The 26,326-nt window shown below is 41.4% G+C and overlaps 1 protein-coding gene across 1 annotated transcript in view; it reads left to right on the forward strand.

Annotated features, from left to right (window-relative positions):
• NFE2L3 (nuclear factor, erythroid 2-like 3) overlaps positions 1–25,688 on the forward strand; it is a 29,290-nt gene extending 3,602 nt beyond the window's left edge. Inside the window, exons 2-4 of the mRNA XM_012640710.1 lie at positions 16,915–17,094; positions 21,730–21,813; positions 23,906–25,688. Coding sequence (XP_012496164.1) covers positions 16,915–17,094; positions 21,730–21,813; positions 23,906–25,174 — 1,533 coding nt within the window. The 3' untranslated portion in view covers positions 25,175–25,688. The remainder of the gene's footprint in view (positions 1–16,914; positions 17,095–21,729; positions 21,814–23,905) is intronic.
• Positions 25,689–26,326: the final 638 nt, after the last annotated feature.

Raw genomic sequence — 26,326 nt, forward strand, 5'->3', positions numbered from 1 at the left:
ATAATTAAGGTGCCTACCTTACAGGGTTGATATGAGAATTGAAAAGTGTTTCTCAAGTGCTTAGTAAATGTTAGTTACTATTAATTTTGAAGAGAAGGAGTGCTTTCTTTCACTTTCTTTTTTTTTTTTTTTTTGGATTGGGGATTGTTTGTTTGTTTGTTTTGATAGATCATTCCAGTAGCCTACATTTGAGTTGTAGGAGATTCTGGTTTTGTAGATAATTGTCCATTTTTTGTACATGTTAAAAATACTTTAGAGTAGGGATTTTCCAAGTGTCAAAAGAAGTATGGCTTTGGTTTCACTTCTTCGTGGGGCCCGTCAGACTCCGGAATTCCCCAGGGCCGGCACGCTTCCCTTCGTAACCACAGCCATTCACTTACAACCAACGAAGCACGTTTTCTTCAAAGTAACACTAACTGTGTGCGCAGGTTAAACAAAGAAATGGACAGCTTTTGTAGAATGGAATGTGCATACATATTTGAAGATGTGGGAGCTGCCTGCAGTCAGCTTGGGTATTTGGAGAGCTGTTGCCACTTTGGAACTGAGAAAGCCTATAGTCCTCTTGATGTGGTTTCATCCTCTATGACGGCCACCCTCTGCTGGGTGAGGGGACCAGTAGGGCCTTCTGAGTTACCGCTCATTTGGCTTGTTTCTTCAGGTGACAGAGAATCTGATACAGTCAATATTTAATTCTAAGAGTAAAGGGAAAAGAAAGAAGGTCCTAGATTGTTAAAATAAAAATTGTTTTTCATTTCAAAATCAGAGATAGCCCCTAATGCCTAGACTATTGCACAGAGATGAAATTTCAGACACTACCTGTTTGATATAGAAATAGTCTTATTATTACATACATTGCAGTATGACAAAGTTTCACAGTAGGATTTTCATTTTGCTTACTAAAGGATGTTGTAAAGATGCACTTATAGTCTTCGTATGGGAATGGATGGCCTAAGTCATTGTATTAGTTTGCTAGGGCTGCCATAACAAAATGCCACAGACTGGGTGGGCTTAAACAGGTGGTTTAAATAGTCTCACAGTTCTAGAGGTGAGAAGTCCAAGATCAAGGTGCTGGCAGGGTTGGTTCCTTCTGAGGGCTGTTAGGGAGGAGAATCTGTTCCACAGCCCTCTCCTACCTTTCGGTGATTTGCTGCAGTCTTTGGCATTCCTTGATTTCTTCTGCATCACCTAATCTCTGCCTTCATCTTCACGTGGTATTCTCTGTGTGCATGTCTGTATCCAAATTTCCCATTTTATGAGGGCATCATCAGTCATACTGGATAAGGGTTCACTCTACTATCCTACCTAATTACATCTGCAATGACCCAGTTTCCAAATAAGATCACATTCTAAGGTACTGGGGGTTAGGACTTCAACATGAATTTAGGGGGACACAATTCAATCCATACTAAACACCATCTCCCTCCTGTCAAGTTTTGGGGTGTTCAGCTTGCTTAGCAAATAGGCGCCAACCATTAAAAGCTAAGTCAGCTGTTTCTGGAAGCAGCTAGTCTATGTGTAGGATCATTTGCAGCAGGACTTGGTATATGCTCATGAGGAAGTCTGGGATTTTGTTGGCTTGATGTGCAACCCGGGGGAATCTTAGCTCAAACCCTCTTTTATCAGTCAATCCTCCCCCTTAATTGGTAGGTTACAGAGAAATCATCTTTGCAATGTCTCTTGTATCATTGTCTCTTGTATCCATGTCTCTTGTATCACTCAGACAGTGGGACATCAGCGTGCAGGGCCCAGGCCCCGACTTGGAGATAGGCCGGTCTGGTGGTCACATGTGCTAGCACTGGAATCAGACCCACTGGGGTAGATCCCAGCTCCACCACTGTCTAGTTGTGTGATCTGGGGCCCAGTTCTTAACCTCACTGGGCCTTAGTTCCCTTATCTGTGAAATGGGATCATAAGCTCTTTAGGGAGCTGTGAGAATTGAGATAATGCAAGTTAAGTTGAGCAGGTTTGGTACATGGCAAGCCCTTGACAATGTTAGCTACTGTTAATACTTCAGGTGGGGCTCTATAATGGTCCCTCCCCATGTTACTCCCATCCATTCTGTTGCCACGTGCGGGTTTCCAAAGCACACCCTAGTTCATCTCTCCACTTTTGTGTGGGGAACCTCCGCTAGCTCCGCATTACCTGCCAATTCAGTATTTTGTCATTCAAGGCTCCCCATGTGGCCAATGTGACCCAGCCCTCCAGCATCCTCTGCTGAGCTCAGGGCCTACTGAGCCTCTGCCTGCAGCCTACTTTCCAGCTAAAAACTTTCTCCCTCCCTTTTCCCCAAACAACCCTGTGCTTTTCTGCCTCTTCCTCTGTTACCTTTGCCTGGTATGCCTTCTTTTCATTCTTCCCAAGTCTTGTACTGTTTCCCAGACTCAACTCAACTATCACCTCATCTCCAAAACATTTCCTCTTCTTTCCTTTGAGCCCTGTTGCACTCTGTGACATTTCTTTTATAGGACTTGGCATCCTCTACTTTGAACTGCAGTGTCTTGAGTGTGGAAACTGGGTCTTAGATTTAATTTGCAGTAGCACTCCGGGACAGGGTCAGGAGCAGAGGTCAGTTCAGCCAGTGTCTGTTTGCTGAGGACTTATTCCTCACTCTACATTGTCTTTGCAGAACTTCCAAGGATACCATGAGCGTGCATGTGTCTCGGGTCCTTCAAGGCCAGAGGCCCAACTAGAAAGTAGGTCACATCTGAAATCCTGAGGGACCAGCTGACTGTTTGATGGCAGCTATTTGAGTGGATGGGGGCAGTGGAAAGCAGACTTTCAGGTTGGCATTATAATTAATCAGGTGGTGAAACTCAGAATTGCCTAAAGTTATATAGTAAGTTAGTGACCTTGCCCAGAATAGAACAGGTCACTGTTCTTAAGCACTGAGTAAACCACACCTCCTGCCCACCACAAAACTTCATATGTAAAACCAGAAGCCTCTCCCATTCATGGCAGCCTTGTGGTAGGAATAGTTTATTCTCAAAGTCTAGTTGTTAAGGATCTACGTAAATATTCAAATGCATTTCTGGGCAGCTGAAGCTTGCCGAGGCCGAGGTGCATGCTTGGGTTGTTTTGGGTGAGATACAGGTGGCGGTCGGCAGAGTATGGACGTTACACAGAGGCAAGACGTGACCTTTTGAAGTTGAACAGAACTGAGTTCCCGTCTCTATCAGTCAAGGTTCTCCAGAAAAACAGAAAGAGTAGAATATGAATAAATAAATACACATACACAAATTTATTTTAAGGAAGTAGCTGACATGATTGTGGAAGTTGGCAAGTCTAAACTCTGCAGGGCACCTAGAAACCCTGGAAACTAAGCGGGAGCTGGGATGCTGCAGGCTTTAGGCAAAGTTTCTTCTTTCTCAGGGAATCCTCGGTTTTGCTCTTAAAGCTCTTCCACTGATTGGGTGAGGCCCACCCAAATTATTGAAGATAATCTCCTTTACTTAAAGATAGCTGGTTGACTATAGATGCTAACCACATCTGCAGAATACCTTCAGAGCAACACCTAGGCTCATGTTTAACTGAATAACTGCATACTATAGCCTAGCCCCTTGACATATGAAACTCACACCGTCCAACTCCTCTTCCTGGGCAACCTCTGTGAACCTTGGCTTCCAAATTGGCTAAAGGAAAAAATTAACATCTTCTTAGCAAGTTCTTGCGAGGATTAAATGATACTGCACGTTAAATGGCTGGTACAATTTCTGGCGTATTAACAAATGTTCAACAGATGACTTGCTTTTGCTCCTGAGCTCCAGGTCCAACCTCCAGGACACCCCTGTCTTCTAGAGGAAATTACCAAAGACTGAGATTCACTCCGTCATGAAAGGAACCCTTCCCTCCCCAAAGGGGGAGAGCATACTGTCAACAGAAAAGAACCCAAACTCTGTAGAATAATTTAAGAGGTTTATTTGGAGCTGCATATGTGTTACCATGGCCTGAAGAGCCACACCCAAGAGCCTTGAGCAAGTGGTCTCTCCGTGCTTGGCAGTTTAGTTTTATACATTTCAGGGAGACAGGAATTACTCATACAGTCATAAATCAATTCATAGAAGGCCTACATTGGCTTGGCCTGAAAAGGTAGGACATCTGGAAGTGCAGGGTATTACAGGTTATAGCTGGGTTTTAAAGATTCTTTGATTTGCAATTGGTTAAAGAAATGAAGTTTTGTCTAAAGGCTTGGAATGTTTTGAGATAAGGAAGTCTCTGCTAACCATAGACTAAGCCACTGGACATATACCCAGACTCAAGTTATCTGTTAAGTAAATTGATGACCTGCGGGTGTGGTTTAACCTTTGTCTTTAGATGGCCTTAGGCTTGTTAATGATTCTGTATCTTATTGTTGCACAGAATAACTACAAAAGAGATAGGGTGTAACCAGATGTGTCTGACCTCCCTTCTTCTCATGGCTGGCAACTCAGCTTTAAGGGTTTTTTGGGGGGTCCCCTTGGCCAAAGTAGGAGTCCATTCAGGCAACTCTGCGGTGGGGGGGGGCCTTAAGATGTTATTTTAGTTCACAATACTGGAAATGGTTGAACAAACTGGGGCTGTTCCATGCCTGAGATATCAGACTAAGGAAGAAACATAATCACTAACTTCAAATATTTTAAGGGCTATTATGTGAAGGAGGCAGAACTGAAGGCAAACTGAAGCTCAACTGCAGGAAAACCTTCTTAGCCCTTTTTTCTTTATTTTCTTTTTGCCTTCCTTTAGAGTTTCTCCCAGGCTGGTCCAGTGACTGCTTCAGAGTGACCTGGGGTGCTTGTTAAAATGTAGATTGCTGGGTACCACCCCCCAGACTTACTGAATCAATACCTGTGGAGTTTTCCAGACCCCCAGGTGGTTCTTTTTTTTTTTTTTTTGAGACAGAATCTCACTTTGTTGCCCGGGCTAGAGGGGCTAGAGTGTAGTGGCGTCGGCTTAGCTCACAGCAACCTCAAACTCCTGGGCTCAAGCGATCCTTCTGCCTCAGCCTCCCGAGTAGCTGGGACTACAGGCATCCACCACCATGCCCAGCTAATTTTTTCTATATATTTTTAGTTGTCCAATTAATTTCTTTCCATTTTTAGTAGAGACGGGGTCTTGCTCTTGCTCAGGCTGGTTTCGAACTCCTGAGCTCAAACAATCCGCCCGCCTCGGCCTCCCAGAGTGCTAGGATTACAGGCGTGAGCCACTGCGCCCGGCCAGCCCCAGTTTGAGGATCTCTGCCTTAGCACTCCTCCTCCTCCCACCAACGCCCCTACACCCAACACCCCCTACATCGGTTCCTCAGTGCCCAGCAACACCAGAATGGAGGAAGGGCATGGCTGAAAGCCCTGCTGTAAGTTTAAGGTCCAGAATGGCTAAAGGACTGGACCAAAGTCACGTGCTTGGATAGCAGGGCCAGGGCTAGTGCTAGTTGACCAGGTGTTGTAAAGTGGAAGCCCGGATTTCTGTAGCTCCTTTTATTATTTCCTCACATACCCTAAAGAACATCCCTCTGGATGGAGGTGGTAGGTAGGTCGAGGGATGGGGAACCAGCTTCCAAAAAAAAAAAAAAAACTAATAATGAATGCAGAACTCATTTGTATGTAAATGCAGTTTAAAATTCATGCTTAAGTCCTAGAACTGGCAAACAAAGCTGGGGTAAAAATACCAGAACAGGAGAGAACTTTCTGAAATGTTCCATATCATGGTTGGCGATTGAGTTGTGAGGGTACCTCCATTTATCAAATTGTACAGCTGAGATTTCTGCATTTCTGCGTGTGTGAGTCTTACCTAAAACCTGTGAAAAAATAAATGAGTGGGGAGGGGTGGAGGTATCGATATAAGAATATTGGTCATTGTTGAAACTGGGTGATGGGTACATGGAGAGTTCACTGTATTATTCAGTGTTCTGTTTGTAATACATTTGAAATTTTTCATAATAAGGAATATGCCAAAAAATCATGTCTTTTGAGGACTAGTTGGCCTATCCTGCCCACTGGGGTCATCTAGCATTACATGAAAGAATCATAAATGCATCTGTACTGCTATCCCCCTTTTCTCGCCCCCCACCCAGGCCCTCAGGCTGTCCAGGGCTCACTTGCATAAGAAGCGGCTCCATTTGAAACCAGAGTCTGTGGTTTGGAGCTTATGTCCTGTATCATAGGTGGTGTGGCTTCTGTTCGGAAACACTGGTTCTTTTTACACCTTGCCCTCTCCTGGTGGGTATTCACACTGAATATGGGCCTCTAGCTTCAGCCACCTGGAGGATGTCTGCCAGTTTTTTTTAGCTGTCTCCCTGCCTCCTCCAGGGGCCTTCAGAAGTGAGTTTAGCCTGTGTCACAATTTGTCATGGAAAATGCCAAGCACACATTGAAGGTGGAGAGAATGGAGAGTAGGATAATGAACCCCCATCCCTATCACATAGCTTCAGCAGTTACCAGCTCATGGCCAGTCATGTTTCATCTGTGATGCCTCCAGCCCCCGCCCCACCCCTCGCCCCCGCCAATTATTTTGAAGCAAGTCCCAGACATCATTTCTTGTGATTCTTGTGTCAGCTCTTTGCAGGGACTTAGCAAGGAGGAGAGAGAAGCCCAGTATTGTTACTTTCTTACTCTCCCCATACATTCACTGACTCAGAAAACCTTCTGTAAATATTTCACTGTATATCCTCAAATCATAAGGACCCTTCTAAACATAACCACAATACCATTAGCACACCTAAAAAAAATTAACAAGAATTCTTTAATGTCACATGTCCAGTGAGTGTTCAAATTTCCCCCAGTTATCTCATGAATAGTTTTTCATGGTTGATTTTGAATCAAGATCCAAACAAGATCTATACCTTACATTTTGTCCCGCTGTTTTTGCATAAAGTAATATTTGATAAAGTAATATTCAAGCAGACAGGAACTTCATTTGATTTGTATGAGTCAGCTCCTGCTACCCCTGCTGTTGTAAACCGTGTGATACAATGTGGAGCCACTGTGGGGGTGGCAGTAGGAGGAATTCACCCTGCATGGCTCAGATGAAGAGATTTAAAAGAATGGCTTCTTACAGCCATGTGGACAGGGGCAGACTGGGACACTGAGGTGCCCAGAGACCACCAGTGGGAAGGGGTGGGAGGGGTCTCGGGGCCCTGGGGGGAGGGGCTGGCGTCATGGAGCTTGGGGTGAAATGCCTTGACCTGTCCTTTGCCCACTCCATGTGGGCTCCAGCCTCCCACTGGTGATCCCAGCTGGATGCCAGCCAGTACTGGAGTTTGCAGGGGTCTTCTTCTGGGGGCCACATGTGGATCTGGAAAGGCAAACAAGGACCAATACAGTGGCTAAGAGCTGACTATGTAATACAAATGCTTGTGGCCAAATCCTGCTTCTGTCACTTACTAGCTGTGCGCCTTAAGGCAGGTTGCTTGACCTCTCTTTGCCTTGGGTTCCTCCTCTGTAAGAAGAGATAATAACAGTACCCACCTTATACAAGGATGCCAAGCAACTTAAAATGAGGCAATGTACAAGGTGGCTGGCCCACAGCGAGTGCCCAATAAATGCGAGCTAGAATAATTGTGAACTTCTATCAAAACCCACCCAGGCCAAACAGGATACAGTCCCTCTTTCTCTGGCTCCTTGTTTCTCTAGCCCTGATGACTCCAGCTTGCCTCCAGCCTAGAGACAGGCCACGGAATTGTTCACCACTCTCCCTCTGATGTCATCCTTCTTGAAGGCACCACACTGTTCTTTGTCTTTGAAGGTTCAACCAACCCTGAGGTCAAAGCAGGTCCCAGTCCCTCCTCCTCCAGATGAGTAAATGAAAGGCTCATCAGTGCCAGCTGAGACTGTTCACAAAGGATGTTTTTTCAGGGGCACATTCTTCCATCTCATTATTCAGGTCCCAATACAGTATAAGCAGTACATGTCGCCACTTGACAGGGACTTCTGAGAGTTTGCAAGGAAAAGAGAAGAGTCCAGCTTTGCTCCTTTTCCCCTTCCCACTGCTTTTACTGATTCAGCAAACCTTCATGCAAGACTCCACCCTGCCCCTTGCGTAGGTGGCAAAGGTGAATGGCGAGAGGGCAGGTATCCTAAGATAACAGCCCACTAGGAAAGAAAAGACCCAAATACATGTTATTTTATATAGAATAGGAGAAGTGCCATAAGAGAAAACCTAGAAGCCACGAGATTTTAGAGACAGGAGAACCCAGTTTTAGCTAAAGGGCCCAAACTGAGAAGGTTCCAGATCCTTGCAAAGGATGGATGGGTCAGTTTCCAGCAGGTGCCATTTCTGTGCAAGTCACCGGGTGTTTAGTTGTGATTAAGGGCCCCAGCTCACAAGTTTATGATGGCTTCCTATGGCAAGCCTGGAAACTTGTTTTCTTTTTTTTAATTGGATCCCAGCTCCACAAGGGTAAAAATCATCTGCACGCAAATAAAAAGTGGCTTAATGATGGGTTTCACTTACCTGTTCTTTAAATTAAGAGGATTAGCTGTAAACCTCCAGTATATACAATGTACTTGTAAAACATGCATTCTGTATCTCAGCTCCATGTCATTGAGTTGAGAAAAACAGCAAAAAAAGAGAGCAGAGATAGTAATTACTGGCTACCAGGGCTGGCTGGGATCACTTTCTCTTGAAATTCAAATTGAGTTGTCAGCAGTTAATCATTATTTGTTACTCTTCAGAATCAAAAAGCAGTAGAAAGTAGTAATTAATGTTTATATAGCATGTTGAAATATATGAAGGGGCTTTTTTTCCAACAAATTTTTTTTTTTTTTTAATTTTTTTTTTGAGACAGAGTCTCACTCTGTTGCCCTGGCTAGAGTGAGTGCCATGGCGTTAGCCTAGCTCACAGCAACCTCACACTCGTGGGCTCAAGCGATCCTACTGCCTCAGCCTCCCGAGTAGCTGGGACTATAGGCATGCGCCACCATGCCTGGCTAATTTTTTTCTATATATTTTTAGTTGTCCGATTAATTTTTCTATTTTTAGCAGAGACGGGGTCTTGCTCTTGCTCAGGCTCGAACTCCTGAGCTCAAACAATCCACCCGCCTCGGCCTTCCAGAGTGCTAGGATTACAGGCGTAAGCCACCGCGCCTGGCCTGAATTAGATAATATTAAATATTACCCTCTCATTTCACAGATGGGGAAACTGAAGGTCAAAGAGATTAAGCATCTGGCTCAAGGTCACACAGTTGCTGGGGTAGGATAGGCCTTTTTACTGGGCCGTTTTGAACCTGAGCCCTTCTAGCCACTGGCTATTTTGGGCTTTTGCAGACTGTGCAAATTATATTTCAGATGCCATGGGCCTTTTTCACTTTGTAAATATAAATATTGTAATAGTGAATCTTCCACCCCTTCCTACCTTGAGACTCTGGCCTCTCCTCTGTCCCCCTTGAGATAGAGTAATTGTTGTCAGAAGTTGAGTTCTCTGGGAAGCGGACTCTGAGACTGTGTTTAGTGTGCAGGAGGTTTATTAGGAAGAGCCCTTGGGATCAGCAGCTGGAAGGGAGGACAAGAACAGGATCAGACGTGACGCAGGCTAACAAAGCCAGGTGCTCTGGGGCTGATGTGGTGTGTCAGGATGGTCCCACCGCGGGCCAAGATAGCCTGGCTGCTCGAGCCTCGCCTGACTAGTCACACAGTGTGGGTGCTCTGGGAAGGGTGTGACCTTAGGTCAGGCTGGCTGTCCACACGTCCCCAGGAGTTGCCACAAGTCCTTTGGAGGGTATCCAGGCTGCACATGTCCGCATAGACTGTACTAACCCTGGGGGAGAGTCTTCCTCTCATTCAGCCCTCCTATAACGTGTGTTCCTGTTAGCTTCATAACAGGCTCTCAGTAAAGGAGAGTTGAATGAATACATGAAGGACTAAGAAGATACTTATTAAATACATAAGGCTGTGCAAGGTACAGTTTTTCTCTTCCCTGGGTGTGTGGAAGTCAGGCAGCATGTGTCCATCTGCCATCGAGATTCTGGAGCATTATGCAGTGCCCTCTCGCCACGGTGGCCTCAGCAATAGGGTGACCATACAGGACAGCCCTGGTTTGTGCTTGTTGCCCAGCTTTATTGTTAATATCACCCTGCTACCCTCTCAAAAGTCTACTGGTTTGGTGATAAATTATATGGCCACTTATTCATAGACCCTGGCGTGTCAGAGCTGGGAAGGGCCCTCTCAGGAAACCAGGTTTTCAACCCTGAAGTGGCTGAGCTCAGGCTCGCCTTCTGCCTCTCCTGCCCCTCTCTGCCTGGCGGAAGAGGAAGAGGAGTGCCTGCTCTGGCCACCCTTTCCTCCCTTGAGCTCCTTCAGCTCCTCATCTTCAAGAGCGCTCAGGCAGTGAGCACTCACAGTGGGGGTCCCCCCTCAGTCCAGAGCTCTGCCCCAACTAGGTCACGCTCACCACTCGCTTCATACGTACATTGACATCTGTGAGATTGCGGCTGCTCATGAGCTGCCTTTTAAACCTTTTAATTAGCAGATATTAAGAAAGAAACAAACCCAGGGTAGGTGGGGTGTGAGGAAATAGGTATCCCCAAATATGGCAATATAAATTGGAACAGACTTTTTGGAGGGCTGTTGGTTTCGTGATCCCATGAAGTTGAAAAAGTTGTCAGAATAGTTTCTTCAAAAAAACAGACAACTGATCCAGACAGAATTCAAGTGGAATGCTTTCAAACTTTATAAGAATAAGGAATTATGATGGGAAAGCTTTCCAACCAAAACCAACATGACAATGATACCAAGATCTAAAAAAAAAAGAGGGAGAGAAAGCATCAAAGAAAACCACAAATCACTCTTAGGAATATTCACATATGCATGCAAAATATTAAATATAATAGCAAGACATACAAAGAATATAGGTGCCAAGAGCATTTTTTTTTTTTTTAGTTATCCATTGCTGCATAACACATTGTCTCAAAACTTAATGGCTTCATGCAAGCATTTATTATCCCACAGTATCTGTAGGTGAGAAGTTCTGGAGCAGCTTAGCTGGCTGGTTCTTGTTTACAGTCTCATGACGTTGTAATCAAGATGTTGGTTGGGTTGCAGTCTTCTGAAGGCTTGATTGGGGCTAGAGGATTCACTTCCAAGATGGGTCAATCATATGGCTCTTGGCAGGAGGCCTCAGCTCCTGGCCATATGCCCTCTCCACGGGGCTGCTTGAATGTCCTTACAGCATGACAGCTGGCCTTCACCAGAACAGGTAACCAGAGAGGAAAGAGGAAGCCACAGTGCTGTGCTCTCACTTTCACCAGTTTCTGTTAGAAGCAATTCACTAAGTCCAGCCTCCACTCAAGAAGAGGGGAATTACCTCTACCTCTTGAAGAAAAGAGCATCCCATAATTTGCGGCATTTTAAAACAAATTAGTGTTCAATATCTGTTCCTACTTTTTAAAGATACTCTTCAAAAATAAGAATAGATGGATCTTCCTACTACCAAATCCTCAAATATATTATTGTATCCATCTTCTTATCTTAAATAAGGGCTTTATTTTTCCTTCTTTCAAAATCAGTCCTGCCACTTGCACTTTGGAGTCCGTCCTCTTTTGCTTTCTGAAGGACCTTGCTTTGCAGTTATTTTGTCCTCAATTATTTCCTTTCAAACACGCCCTAGTATTTTTCATCTTTAAGACAAAACAAAACAAATCACTGATGCTTTTTTCCTCTCACTTTCATGACAATTCTTGGAAGAACTGTCTGTACACAGATTCTGATTTGCCAACTCCCGTTTACTCTTCAACATAGTATCATTTGGCTTCTACCCTAAGATGATTTTTTTGAAGGCCACCTACAGCTTTCTTATTGCCAAATCCAGTGGATACTTTTCTGTCTTTACCTTATGTAAGCTCCAAGCAGCATTTCAACACAACCAACCACTCCCTTCTTGAAACGATTCCAAGACACTGCTGTCCCCTGGTTTCCCCCGGACCTCACCGCCTGTTTTCAGTCTGCTTTGCCGGCTTCTCTGCCTGACGTCTTCATGTTGCAGTTCCTCAGGACTCATTGCTAAGCTCCCTTCCTGCTCTGTACTCTTTTGCTGGGAATCTCATCAGTTCCTGTGATTTTATATTTTTATATTTATATGTGTCTGTGTATCTATAACGTTTCCAGCCTACAGCTTTGGTTCAGACATTTACTTGAAATTCCAGATTCTCATCTCACCAGTTTAATTGATACTTCTACTTGACTTTTCACATCTCAAATTTAACGTATCCAAAATAGAAAAACTCCGTTTCCCTTTTAAACCGTTCTCCTACAGCTATCCATCAAGTTATTCAAGTCAGAAATCTTAATTCTTCCCTTTCCTTTATTCCCCCGTTTCTTGCTTTTCAACAAGCCCTGACTACTCTTTTTCTAAAATATATCATGACTTCCTCCACTTCTCTCTGTATATTACCACCACCTTTTCCTAGACTATGATCTACTCTCACATAGCTAGCTCTTTCTCTTTCACTTACCATAACTTGTAGTCATTTTTTAGTTCACTGGTATTCATAGTTCTGTCTCCCTTTAGAATGAAAGATCGGAAGGGTCTGAATGTACTTTTTCACTATTGTATCCCCAGCATTTAGTGTAGTATTTAGCACTCAGTTTAAAAGTGACCGACTCTATGTCAAATAAAAGTCCACATGTCATCTTTATTTGGGAAACATTAAAAACATTCCCATTAATTTTATGAGCAAGAATGTCAGGTTCACCATAATAATTTAACATTATTCAAGAAGCATAACCAAAGCAATTAGACAAGAAAATGAAATATGAAATTTAAATGTTAGAAAGGAAGAGTTGAAAATAATTATTAAAGTAATTTATATGTCTATATACTTTGGGGGAAAATATGAATTAACGGAAAATTTAATGTAAGAATTGTTCTGGGCCAATTCTTTGCTGTTGCCTTGACCAAAGTGATTTTGCTATGCAGGGATTTTTAGGTTAACTTTTTGGTTAAATATAATTTCAAACATTAAAAAATTTGCAAGTATACTACATACATCCTTTACCCAGATTTACCTGTTATTTACATTTTGCCCCATTTATCTGTATTAATAACTATGTCTCTCCATATACATATGTAATTCTTTTTGTTCTGAAGCATTTAAGTGAGTTGAAGCTATTGCAGCCCCCAATAGCCAGACACTTTAGCGTATATTCCCTAAGAATAAAGATTTTCTTTTCTATAGCCAGTTATCAAAATTGGGAAATTTAATATGGATCTAAGACTATTATCTAATCTACTATGTATTTTCAGAATATGTCTGTTGCCCCAATAATGTGCTTCATAGCTACTTTTTCTTCTGGATCAGCATCTAATCCAGTATCATATGTTGCATTTAGTTGCCAAGTCTCTTTGGTCACCTTTAATCTGGAAAAAGTTCCACAGTCTTGGCATTTCTTGACCTTCAGATTTTTTTAAAAGTATCAATCAGTTATTTTGTAAAAATGCCACCCAATTTTGTATCTGGTATTTCCTCATGATTAGATTGAGATTATGAATTTTTGTTGAGAAAATTACAGAAATGGTATCCTTCATATCAAGAAGCAGATGATGTTGGTTTATCTCCATATTTTGGTGATAGATTTGACCATTTGGTTAAGATGGTGTCTGCCACGTTTCTCCTGTAGTATTGTTATTTTTCTCTTTATAATTAACAAGTAATCTGCAGAGTGATACTTTGAGACTGTTTAAATATCTTGTTTCTCATCAAACTTTCATTCCCTAGTTTAAGCATCCATTAATGATTTTCTAACTCCATCATTCTCCTTCTGTATTTATTAGTTGTTTCTACTGTAAGGAAGAGATTTCCTTTTTCCCTCGTTTATTTGGTCATATATGTTTGAGTAGATTCATTGATTCTTTTATTTAACTCATTTTATTCAATGAATTATGATCCATTATTATATGATAGGATTTTTAACCTACATTTGGCTTCTTGCAGCGTGAGTTTCGGTCCTATAGAATTTCTGTACCTTTAATTCTTCTCTCCAAGTTTATAGGCAGGTCATCTTACCTACTTGTGTTGCCAGTCCATTGCACTCTAAAAGTTTTACCACAGAAAAGACCTTCCCAGACTAAAGTGTACTTGGTTGATTTCCTTATGAGCTTGATCTAGTCCTGTTTGGCCACTTGTTTCCCTCTGTTATTGTTAATTCAGGTAATATTATAAGTAATATATTCTCGTGTTTGCGTGTTCATAGGTGTGTATATGTCTGTTGTATTAACACACGTTACAGATTAAGGGGACCTTCCTTCATGGTTCTAAAATAGATCATGTGATTTAGAGATTAGAAGTTCCTCTGTCCACTAACAGCAAATTTGTGAACAAATTTGTTAGCTGCCTCAGGAATCCAGAATTTTGGATTTGATTATCTTCAGGTTTAGCGAAAGAAACTTTGCCTTGGCAGAAAATGAGAGGTAAAAAGAGTGGTGATCAGTTACCTTTTCCTTCCATCCTCCAATTAGATGGAAATCAGTACTGTAATTGCAGGAAAGAATAATCCATCAGCAGTAGGATCCCTACCAAAGTCTTAGGATATTATGTCTAAGAGTTCAGCTATTTAACAAACTTCTAATAAGGGTCTATTATCTGCCAAGCTCTGGGATAGGCAGTGCGTGTACAACAGGAACCAAGCAGAGTCCCTGCCCTCAAGAAAATGGCATTCTTCGGTCGGTCCGAGTGCAGTGGTGTTTATAACTAATTGATCACAACCAGTTCCAGGTTCCTTTGTTCCTTCTCCATTCCTACTGCTTCACTTGACCAGCCTTAAAAAAAATAGCATTCTAGTGGGGCAATGGGGAAGACAGCAAAAAATATATATATATAAGGTAGTACATTAATATCAGCTGGTGCTAAATGCTATAGGAAAAGAGCAAGATAAAGGAGATGGATATTGATGAGAGAGGTACTTTTTAATATAGAGAGGTCAAGAAAGAGAAGTAAGATGGTAAATATTTGAAGAGAGACCTAAACGGGGGAGGTGGAGGGCAGAGAGAGCCTCACAGGCAGAAAGAGCTGCAAACACAAGGGCTGCAAAGTGGGAGAGTGCTTGGTGGGCCGGAGGACTAAGCCTTGGAGCATTGCTACATTTAAGATCAGAGGGATGAGGAATCAGCAAACAGAAGTGCTTGGTGAAGCAGGAGAATAAAAAGAGAGGTACTTGGCTGCCAGGTGCAGAAGCTGTTTCTAGAAGGAGGCGGTAACTAAGATTCTGTTGATGGGTCAAATGAGGTGAGAATGGAGAATTGCTGGATTTGGGAGACCCTGGTGAGCTGTTTGAGTAGAGTGGTGGGGACAAAGTCCTTATTGGAATAGGTTCAAAAGAGAACACACTGACTCCAGATAACTCTGGAGGATTTTGCTCGAAAGGGGAGCGGAAGAGTGATAATGGGATCTAAAGAGTAGTGTGGGACCAAGGGAGGGTTTCTTTTTAAATGGGAGGTATTAATGTATGTTAGTAGGCTGGTGGGAATTGTCCAGCAGACGGGAGACAACTGTTTATGCAGAAGAGAGGAAGAGTTAGAGCAGCAGAAGCAATATCTTGAGTACATGAGCAGGGTTGTGATGGAGTATGGAAACACAGAGATTGAGCTAGGAGCAAGACAGTCATCCATAGTGTTGGAAAGGAAGGCAGAGTGTGTCGTATAGTTAGGTACAGTTGGACAGATGGAGAAGCAAGTAAAACCAGCGGGCCACCGGGACATCTACTTCCTTTTCCTTTTCTTGCTTTGATTTCTCTCCTTCTGGCATCTGTGGATTTCCATTTCTTTCAACTGTATTTTGTTTTTTTTTTTTTTGGATATTTCTGTGGTTTGGGGGGATGGGGGTGCTGTCCTTGAGTTAGTCCAGTGTGTCAAGTTCCTGGAAGTCAGAAATTTAAAATAGATCCTTTGAAAGAGTTCGAGAAGCCTTGATGTTAGAGGAAAAAAAATTATACGCAGAGAGCTTTTAACATCATGATAGAAAGTATTAGTATATACCGTTCATGCTAAATGGTAACTTACATATTTGAATGTTTAAAAGAATTCTCTAGCCTTTTAATTATTTAAGCCTTCTTAGTTATAAAGTAAATTAAAAGGTGGAAGGACTCATCTGGGTAAATAAGCATAGATCTGTGGAAACAGATTTATTTCTCAAAATATATTTATCATTTTTCTGATTGTAAAAGGAGTACGTGTTTATTGTAAAATGTTCAAATAGTTACAGAAGCCCATAAAGTGAAGTCAGCTTTCTCACTTTATCCCCAACCCATTCTACTTTACAGAGAGAACCACAATTAATAGTTTATAATAATACTTTCCAGATTCTTCTGTGTATATTTGATCAGTGTTTGCTTCCAACTTAGCTGTTTGATCTGTTTTCAACAGAGAACTAAATAAAAACTGCCTGCTGGCAACAGTGATTTCCAAATCTAATCTAACTTGCAAGTACTTTCAATTCAGGGGCTTTATAAAAATGCATATAGTTTAAATTCTGCAGATTAGAACAGCCTGTCTCAGAGTGAGTGATTAAGAGGGACAGCCCATAATAAAACAGACCTTTGTTTCAGAATTAAATGTTCCTTTGATACTGAAATAATGAAATGTCAGTGTTAGCTTTTGACTTGTGGGTTCTCATGATCACTGAACAGTAAGTACATTGCAGTTTTAAAGACTTTCGCTTATTTGAGGAAATACAGATTTCTACTGAGCACATTTTTTGGTACTTTTTTTTTTGATAACAGAATTTATTTAACTAAGTATCTAGTTCTTAGAGAGTTAAGGAAAAGTATTCATCTGGGTAAATATCTAATTTTTTTTTTATTTCAGCATATTATGGGGGTACAGATGTTTAGGTTACGTATGTTGCCCTTGCTCCCCGCTCCCCCAAGTCCGAGTTTCAAATATGTCCATCCTTCGGGTGGTGCACACTGCACTCTTTGTGTATGCATATACCCGTCTTTTTGGTACTTTTATAGGAGAATGAGGTACTAAGAGAGAAGTGTGAAGCTGTGGATCACAGTTCCCAGCAAGAGGAAAATGAAGAAAGGGTGTCAGCGCAGAAGGAGAAATCACTACAGCTGAATAATGAAGATGAAAACAAAATAGCAGATAAACCTGACTGGGAGGCAGAAAAGACCACTGAGTCTAGGAATGAGGTAAGCATGTCCAAATAGTCCAGCCTTGCCCTTTTGGCTTTAATATAGATTTTGTGGCATTGAGAATGAGCATGTAATTGTGCTCTACTATTAGCAAGTCTCATATATGAAAATATATGTTTCTTTAAATTGTGGGAGTAGTAATTTGATTTACCAGCAAATCAGCCCATAAGAGTGTTTTCTCTGGTTAAACTCAAGATTTTGTGTGGGTATACACACACATCTCTCCAGGAACTTGATGGCAGGTTTTGCTAGTTGTGTTTGCCAAAGCAAAGGATAAAGAGATGGCGGGCATGCTGAACCTACTAATCTTCAGCTAGCGACCTGAACAGGCAGCCAGGCTGGCCAGGTCCAGGGGAACAAGCCAGAGTACCAACTCTCCAGGCAGATCACCCATGATTCCAGCTAAGGCTTGGGCTCAAATCTTTGTTCAGGCTCCCAGCAGGCCAAGCTGAACCACTGGGCACCCAGAAGCCCATTTTGTACTTTTGGCCTAGACTAAGGGCTGGGCCTAGTGGGACTACCTCCTTGGCTTCGCATTGTCTAACCACACTTGTTAGCTGTGAGAAGAGGTATAGAAAGATGAACTCCAGGAGCCAGGCTGGTGGGATGGATTCTTCCTGCAGCCTGTGCTTCCCCCTCTCCTTTGACTTGGGCCGTACTCTGGTTTCCACTGAGCCCTGCTGCTGAGATCCTGCCCACGAGTCTGGCAAACAGGTGCTCCAGAGACAGGACTGCAGTTCCCATACACCTTTAACCACATGGCACTTCCACCTGCTTCAGCATGTCCCCTCCCCAGGAGGTGGAGTTTGGGCTCTGTGCCTTGAACACCCTTGGGTGATAGAGAGTGCCACATCCTGGCCCTTCTCAGACAGCCCATCATCATGGTAGCCTTGACCATATAATATCACATCAAACATTACTTGATTTTATGGTGTGAAATCAGAAAACAGCTTTGTTCTCTTTGCCTACCCACCACTCCCCTATCCCCTCCATCCTGTTCTAACCTGTTCTAGGGGAACTAGTTCTTCCCTACCCTTTGGGTGAAATCTAGGGCAGGCCCCATGACTTCTAGATACTCAGATAAAAATTCCTCTGGTCATCCCAGTGCAGCAATTGATAAGAATAATCCAGTGTAATTCTCAAAAATTCTTTAAGTGAAATTCAGGTTCTTTCCTCCTCCCATCTTGTCTGCCGCAGCCTCAAGGCCTGCCTGGGGTGGAAGGGTGTATGTGGCCTACCCTCTATTTCCCCAATTCCTCAAGTTAGGCTGCTTTCTCTGGAGTTGGGAGTGTGGAGTGCTAAGAACTCAGGAAAAGTGCTACTTGACCGGCACCAGTGTGACATTGTTTCCATTAACTGTGGGATACATTTAAATAAAACAATTTGTCAGATGGGCACTTTCATTTAGTAGGTTCTTTACAGACCCCTGCCCCCACAGCTGGGGAGTCCTTCATCTGCCTTTCTCTTGACAAGGACAAATGCATCTCCCCCCTCCAGCTGGTCCTGTAGGACTCCTTCCTGAACATTCAGTGGCAGGTGGCCCTCTCAGCCACTTGCCGGCTGTCTAGCATCCAGCCCTGGAAACATGCCCTTCACACCTGTATCAGTTCAGTCACTTCCCTAACCATAGCCCTCGCCTGGCCTCTTCTTGCCCTCTGTATTTCTCAGACAAGCGTGGGACAGTAAGCTTAGCTCTGTCCCCAGACTTCAGGGAGCACACACCAGGTTCTAAGTAGTCTCCTTGAGGCCCTTCCTGCTGTTCTTCAGGTGAGAGGAAGAGGCCGAGAGCTCACCCCAAGGAGCGCTCCCATTTTCACTCCCAAACCTCTGCAGCTTCAACCCTTTCCTAACCTTTGGTCGCAGCCTAGCATTTCACTTTAAAACGCAGAAGTAGCTGGTTGTGCTTTTTTCCAGCTGGCATTCTCCCCAGCTCCTGTCACTTACCTAGGCTTTGTATTTCCTCATAATTCATGTACCTTTGGTGTGGCTTTACCCCCCCAACACACACCATATTGTCAAATCAGTGCCTATGGACTTTTATATTTAAATAGTGAAAGAACCATACTTACTTTGAAAGAGACAGCATTTCAGCCTACTTTCCCGAGTGCCTCACAGTTAACTGCTTTGAGGAAGAAGATGTTTTACCACAGTCTCTCTATCACTTCTTTAATGCTGACTTGTCTACTGCCTTACGCTATGGGTTAGTTTTCCTCCTGAATATGTCTTTGCCTTTGCTCCCTCACTGGGCTTCCCAGAAAAGCCAAGAACTGATTTCTCTACTTCTTTCAATTACCTGTAGTAGGTAATTCACTGCTAGACACATAAGAGGCACTCATTAAATATTAATGAGGAGATAGATGAAGTAGGAAGCTTCCGTGGAGAGAATTTAAACTAGATGTGATGTAAAGACAAACATCAGTTTGGATAAAACTTTTTGCAAAATACATCAGTCACACAAAGCAGCATCTGTACCTCAGCTCTTAACCAGGCCGGGCTTCTCCTTTGCACCTCCGTGTTCCAGCTGCACCGTGTGTTTACTCAGCATTCACGTCATGTCTTTGTGTACTACAAACCACACGTTTCTTAACAGTAGCTCTGACAATATAGTCATCATCCGCTCTTTTATCAAGATATTATTTAGTAGGTGCGTTTACAGAGAAATTAAAAAAAAATGAGCTTCTAGTGTCAATGCAAAAAAAAAAAAAAAAGAACTAAAAAAATGAGTTGTTGGCTCAGCAAATCACTGGCATTTCCATTCTTTCAGGTGACAACTCTGGAAGAATATCTAGGAAATGGGGACTGAGATAATTCTATCCATCCAATAGAAATCAACCCCAAAGCTAGATATAGGGTCTGAATCCACATTAGCATCACCAACAGGAATCCTGAGCCAAGAAAGTAAGGTCTAGAAAATGATAAAAACGTTGGTCCTTGTAGAGAAAAGTGCCAAAATGTCTAACAGTTGGTAACCCTTGGTGTCGGAGATTCCCACAGAAACAACTCCCAACAAAGCTCACTTTTTAAAAATGACAAATAAATAAATACCCATGAGTCAGTATATGCAAAAAAGGTCAATATTCACAAATTCCCGAGAAAAGATTCTAAAATCAAGGTGTTTTAAATTGTTCAAGGTAAAGGAACAGAATCTCTAAGACAAGAAAAGACTATCATGACAAAAGACAAAGTAGATGTAGAAAAGAGCCCAAATGAAATTCTATATTTGAAAAATGTAGTCATTTTAGTTAAAAAGAATGCAAGAGATGAACAGCAGATTAGACATGACTAAAAGAAAAGGGTAAATTGGAAGACACAGCTAAGGAAGTGACTCAGGATGTACCTGAGAAGGGTGCAAAATATGAAATAAAAACTGAGACAATGATAGCATGAGGAAATCTAAGTTATGTCTAATAGGAGCCCCAGAAGGAGACTAGAAAATTTGGAAGAAAAGCAATATTTAAAATGAGTTTATAGCAAAATAAGTCCAGAATTAAATTAGTCCTCAGATTAAAGGAGCACACAGAGTCCCAAGCAGAGTAAATAAAAACAAATTAAGTCCCAGACATATCAAAGTGAAATAGCAGAATGTCAAAAACTAAAAAAAAATCTCTTAAATTACCTAAGATTCACATAGATAACACTAAGAGTAAACTTACCAATAGTAATAAATTCTATAAGACAAAGTACTGAGAGAAAACATTAAACCTGATTTATTTTACCAGTTAACCTATCATTTAAGCATGAAGGCAAAATAATAAGTCTAGATAACAAAAACAAAGGAACTTTACTACTCAGATCCACTCTAGAAACAACTCTCAAAGAGTTCTTTCAACAATAAAGAAGCTAAACCATGAATGCAAGGAATGAGATGTAATGAGTAAGTTGGTAAAACATTTGGGTGAATATAAATAAGTATTGACTGTAAAAATTACATAATTGTGTAACCAATTTGGAGGGGCTGGCTGTGGAGGGCCAAATAAGGTGAAAGTAAAAATACTAGCCAAAAATTATATGTAAGATGGACAGGGCAGGAAGAGATACACTGATTAACTTTTTTTCCTTCTTTTTTCCACGTTCTAACTGATTAACTTTTGACTTTAAGTGTGCATGTCGACCAGGCGTGGTGGCTCATGCCTGTAACTCTACAACTTTGGAAGGAGGATTGCTTGAGGCCAGGAATTTGAGACCAGCCTGGGCAACATAGCCAGACCTGTCTCTACAAAAAATTAAAAACTTAGCCAGGCATGGCGGCAAGCACCTGTAGTCCTAGCTACTCAGAAGGTCTGCTTGAGCTCAGTTTGAGGCTGCAGTGAGCTATCCACTGCAATCCAGCCTGGGCAACAGAGTAAGACCTTGTTTTTTGGGGTGAAAAACAAGTGTGCATGTTAAAATATTAAGACATTAAAAGAGGAGGAATAGAATATAAAACTTCCAAGACTATACTTTTAGGGATCATTTCTATAGTGTGTTACTAGGATGTAAAACTTCCAATTTTAAGGAACTATATAGGGATAAAAAAATCCAGCATGGTGTTAAGACTTGGGTATCCTTTAAAAATTAAGCCTAAGCCCCAGTTAACCACTTCATTCTTTTAATTTATGTGAAGTATGATGTACTTTTTGTGTTTTTCTACAGAGACATCTAAATGGGACAGATACATCTTTCTCTCTGGAAGGCTTATTCCAGTTGCTTTCATCACAGCCTGAAAATTCACTAGAGGTAACTGGAGCCTTGACTTTTTATCTTTGCAGGAACATATCTGCACTGACCTCTTTGTGAATAAATATAACCTTTTTACTTGGATAATACAGCAGTTTAAAGTAATACTTTTTTTTTTTTTTGAGACAGAGTCTCACTCTGTTGCCTGGAGTAGAGTGCCGTGGCATCAGCCTAGCTCACAGCAACCTCAAACTCCTGGGCTCAAGCAATCCTACTGCCTCACCCTCCCAAGCAGCTGGGACTACAGACATGCGCCACCATGCCCGGCTAATTTTTCTATATAGATTTTTAGTTGTCCAAATAATTTCTTTCTATTTTTAGTAGAGACGAGGTCTCGCTCTTGCTCAGGCTGGTCTCGAACTCCTGACCTTGAGCGATCCACCCGCCTCGGCCTCCCAGAGTGCTAGGATTACAGGCGTGAGCCACCGCACCCGGCCTTAAAGTAATACTTATTAGCATGTATCACGTGTATATTATTTAAGTACACAAACTTGTTTACTTTTTATAGAAACACTTCAGCTTTGGAGAATTCACCAAATATATATCCCATTCCTCCTTCCAAATAATAATCCCAAAGGTATAATCAAATTTAGACCATTCATGGAAAATAGTATGGAGGTTTTTCAAAATGGGGCCAGGCACAGTGGCTCACACCTATAATCCTAGCACTTTGGGAGGCTAAGGTGGGAGGATTGCTTGAGGCCAGGAGCTTTGAGAGCAGCCTGAGCAAGAGTGAGACCCTGTCTCTATAAAATACAGAAAAATTAGCTGAGTGTGGTAGCATGTGCCTGTAGTCCCAGCTACTCAGGAGGCTGAGGCAGGAGAATCGCTTGAGCCCAGAAGTTTGAGGTTACAGTGAGCTATGATGACACCACTGCACTTTAGCCTGGGCGACAGAATGAGTCCCTATCAAAAAAAAAAAAAAATAGAACTACCATATGATCCAGCAATCCTACTACCACTACTGGGTTTTTATCTAAATGAAAGAAAATCAGTATATCAAAGAGCTACCTACACCCCCATGTTTACTGTAGCACTATTCACAATAGACAAGATATGGAATTAACCTAAATGTTCATCACCAAATGAATGGATATAGAAAATGTGGTATGTATACACACACAGTAGAATACTATTCAGCCAAAAAAAGAATGAAATCCTGTCATTTGCAGCAACGTGGGCTGGGCATGGTGGCTCATGTCTGTAATCCTAGCACTCTGGGAGGCTGAGGCAGGAGGATTGCTTGAGCTCAGGAGTTTGAGAACAAACTGAGCAAGAGTGAGACCCCTGTCTCTTAAAAAAAAAAAAAAAATGCAGCAACATGGATGGAACAGGAGGTCATTATGTTACGTGCAGTAAGTTAGATACATATATACATACACACAGTTGGAAGGAATAAGTTCTAGTATTCAATAGCACAAGAGAGTATACTTCACAATACTTTATGTATATTTCAAAATAGCCAGATTTGAAATGTTCCCAACACAATGAAATGATAAGTGAAATGGTAAGTCTTTGAGATGATGGATACCTTAAATACCCTCATTTGATCATTACACATCATATGCCTGTATCAAAATATCACATGTACCTTATAAATATGTAGTTATATATCAATAAAAAATTTTAGACTATTCATATTGAAGCAGAATGGTAAATATTTGACAAACTAAGGCATAGCTTTTTCTGGTAGCATTTATGTCTTACAGTTTATTGTGTTTAGAGTCTTTTAAACAATTTCTCCCCTCCACAAACGATTTCACTATAGCTTATTATCTCTGCCCCAACAGCTAGGATGAGACTTGCATCTTGTTATAAAGTATTAAATTACAACAGGATTATAAAAATGAGATCAATTTTTATACTAACCTAGCCAAGCTTTGTAAATTTCCAAGTATAGCATATTCTGATTTGGACTTACATCATGTATTATGTTGCTTGTATTTTAAGCAGAGTCATTTATAGCCAACAGCATATCCCTGTTTTGTGTAGAGGAATTGACAAAAGTGATGAAAGCTGTATTAGGTTATAGAACTAATTCTGAAATAGGGTTATGCATATCTAAAAGTGCTTTTATCCCTTCCTTTTTCAGGGCATCTCACTGGGAGATATTTCTCCTCTTCTAGGCAGTATCAATGATGTCATGAATTCTTCAGCACATTATAATGTAAATTTTAGCCAGGCTATAAGTCACGATGTGAATCTTCATGAGGCCATGTTGCTGTGTCCCAACAGTACATTTAGAAGAGATTCAGTAACAAGGACTTCACAGGCACAAGAACCATTTCTGCAGTTAACTTCTCATACCGTCAATCCTGAGCAAACCCTTACTGGAACTAATTTGACAGGATTTCTCCCACCTGTTGATAATCAGATGAGGAATCTAACAAGCCAAGACCTACTATATGATCTTGATGTAAATATATTTGATGAGATAAACCTAATGTCATTGGCCACAGAAGATTTTAATCCAATGGAAGTTTCCCAGCTTTTTGAAGAACCAGATTCTGATTCTGGCCTTTCTTTAAATTCAAGTCACAATAGCATCTCTGTCACCAAGTCTAATTCTTCTCATTCTATGTATGATGAAGGTGCTATAGGTTATAACAGTGACCTTGAATCTCTTTCCCATCATGACTTAGAAGGGGCTGTAGGAGGCTACTATGCAGAACCCAGTAAGCGTTGTCACATGGATCATAGGAGTGATTCTGGTTTCCATGGGGATCTTACATTTCAACACGTATTTCATAACCACACTTACCACTTACAGCCAAGTGCACCAGAATCCACTTCTGAATCCTTTTCATGGCCTGGGAAGTCACAGAAAATAAGGAGTAGGTACCTCAATGACACAGATAGAAACTTGAGCCGTGATGAACGGCGTGCTAAAGCTCTGCATATCCCTTTTTCTGTAGATGAAATTGTCCGTATGCCTGTTGAGTCTTTCAACAGCATGTTAAGTAGGTACTATCTGACAGACCTACAAGTCTCGCTCATCCGTGATATCCGACGAAGAGGGAAAAATAAAGTAGCTGCTCAGAACTGTCGTAAACGCAAATTAGACATAATTTTGAATCTAGAAGATGATGTATGTAACTTGCAAGCAAAGAAGGAAACCCTTAAGAGAGAGCGAGCCCAATGTAACAAAGCAATTAACTTAATGAAACAGAAACTGCATGACCTTTATCATGATGTTTTTAGTAGGTTAAGAGATGACCAAGGTAGGCCAGTCAATCCAAATCAGTATGCTCTTCAGTGCAGTCATGATGGAAGCGTTTTGATCGTACCCAAAGAACTGGTGACCTCAGTCCACAAAAAGGAAACCCAAAAGGGAAAGAGAAAAAGTGAAAGAAGAAACTGAAGATGGACTCACGTGGATAAAGTAGTAATGTTCAGAAACTGATTATCTGGATCACAAACCACTGAAATTGCTTCAAGTGTTACATCTTTTAAGTACTGCTACCTGCAGCACTCAGTTAAGGCTACATTTTGAAGTTCATGTAGACAAATATTTTGAACTTCAAGATTGTAACTTATTGGGAATTTACAGGAAGCCACAACTTTTCACGAAATCCTCGTACTGCATTGTATAAAAGATTCATAAATAGTTATGTTTAAAGACTAGGGTAATATGAAAACCTGGTTATGACTTACCAGTCACTTTGGCAACTTTTTTTAAAAATAAGATGGTCACTCCAAAGAGCACAGAGGATCTAATTGTTTTAAGATGTATTTGTTTTTTATGACTTAAAATGTAAAGTAGCCTTATTTCCACCTGTTACCACTGTAATGGGCTTTTCAAAAGCTATTTTAATTTTTGTGAGTATTTAACTTATAAATTTTTCTTTCTTTGGAAATAAATTTTATATTTGAATGTATTAAAATTTTTTCCTTTTTATACAGAAATTCCAAGTAAATTTACCTTAATTTTCCCTCCAAAATATGTACATTCAGGAATGAGTGAACATCTTGCAAATAGGGCAGCATAGTGAAAATTTGTTTTAATTTACACAAATCAATCAGATTCAAGCCAGACTGATATGACAAATCCTCCCTCAGACTTAACACACAAACTACATGAAATCAAAACTAAAAAATGGCCAAGCTCTGAGCCAAGGTGCCAAAAACAAAGAAAACTTTAAAGTATTAGAGTGCATTAGGCCTGAGGGCAAAGACCTATAGTCACCAGCAGTTTAGAGCACAAGCCTCTGTCCCCTGTAACCAGAGATAGAATGGAGCTGCCTGCGTAGAGAAACAGAATTCCTTTTTGTGTATATTATTAAACCCATAGGGTCCTTGGCCAGCCCATAGGGATGGCCTCACATCCTAGAATACTGAGAGCTCACCAAATTCACCAAAACATTTACAAGCTTTACAAAAAAAACAAACCAACAGTAAGAGGAATTAAATAGATGAACATACAGATTTTACAACCAAAGAACTAGAGATAGTGGAAGCATCTGAAAGGTATTTAAATGTTTAAAATGTTGACTAGGAAGGGCAAAAAATAGAT

This window comes from Propithecus coquereli, unplaced genomic scaffold, assembly GCF_000956105.1.
Source record: "Propithecus coquereli isolate 6110/MARCELLA unplaced genomic scaffold, Pcoq_1.0 Scaffold156, whole genome shotgun sequence".
In the NCBI taxonomy this organism is placed as follows: Eukaryota; Metazoa; Chordata; class Mammalia; order Primates; family Indriidae; genus Propithecus; species Propithecus coquereli.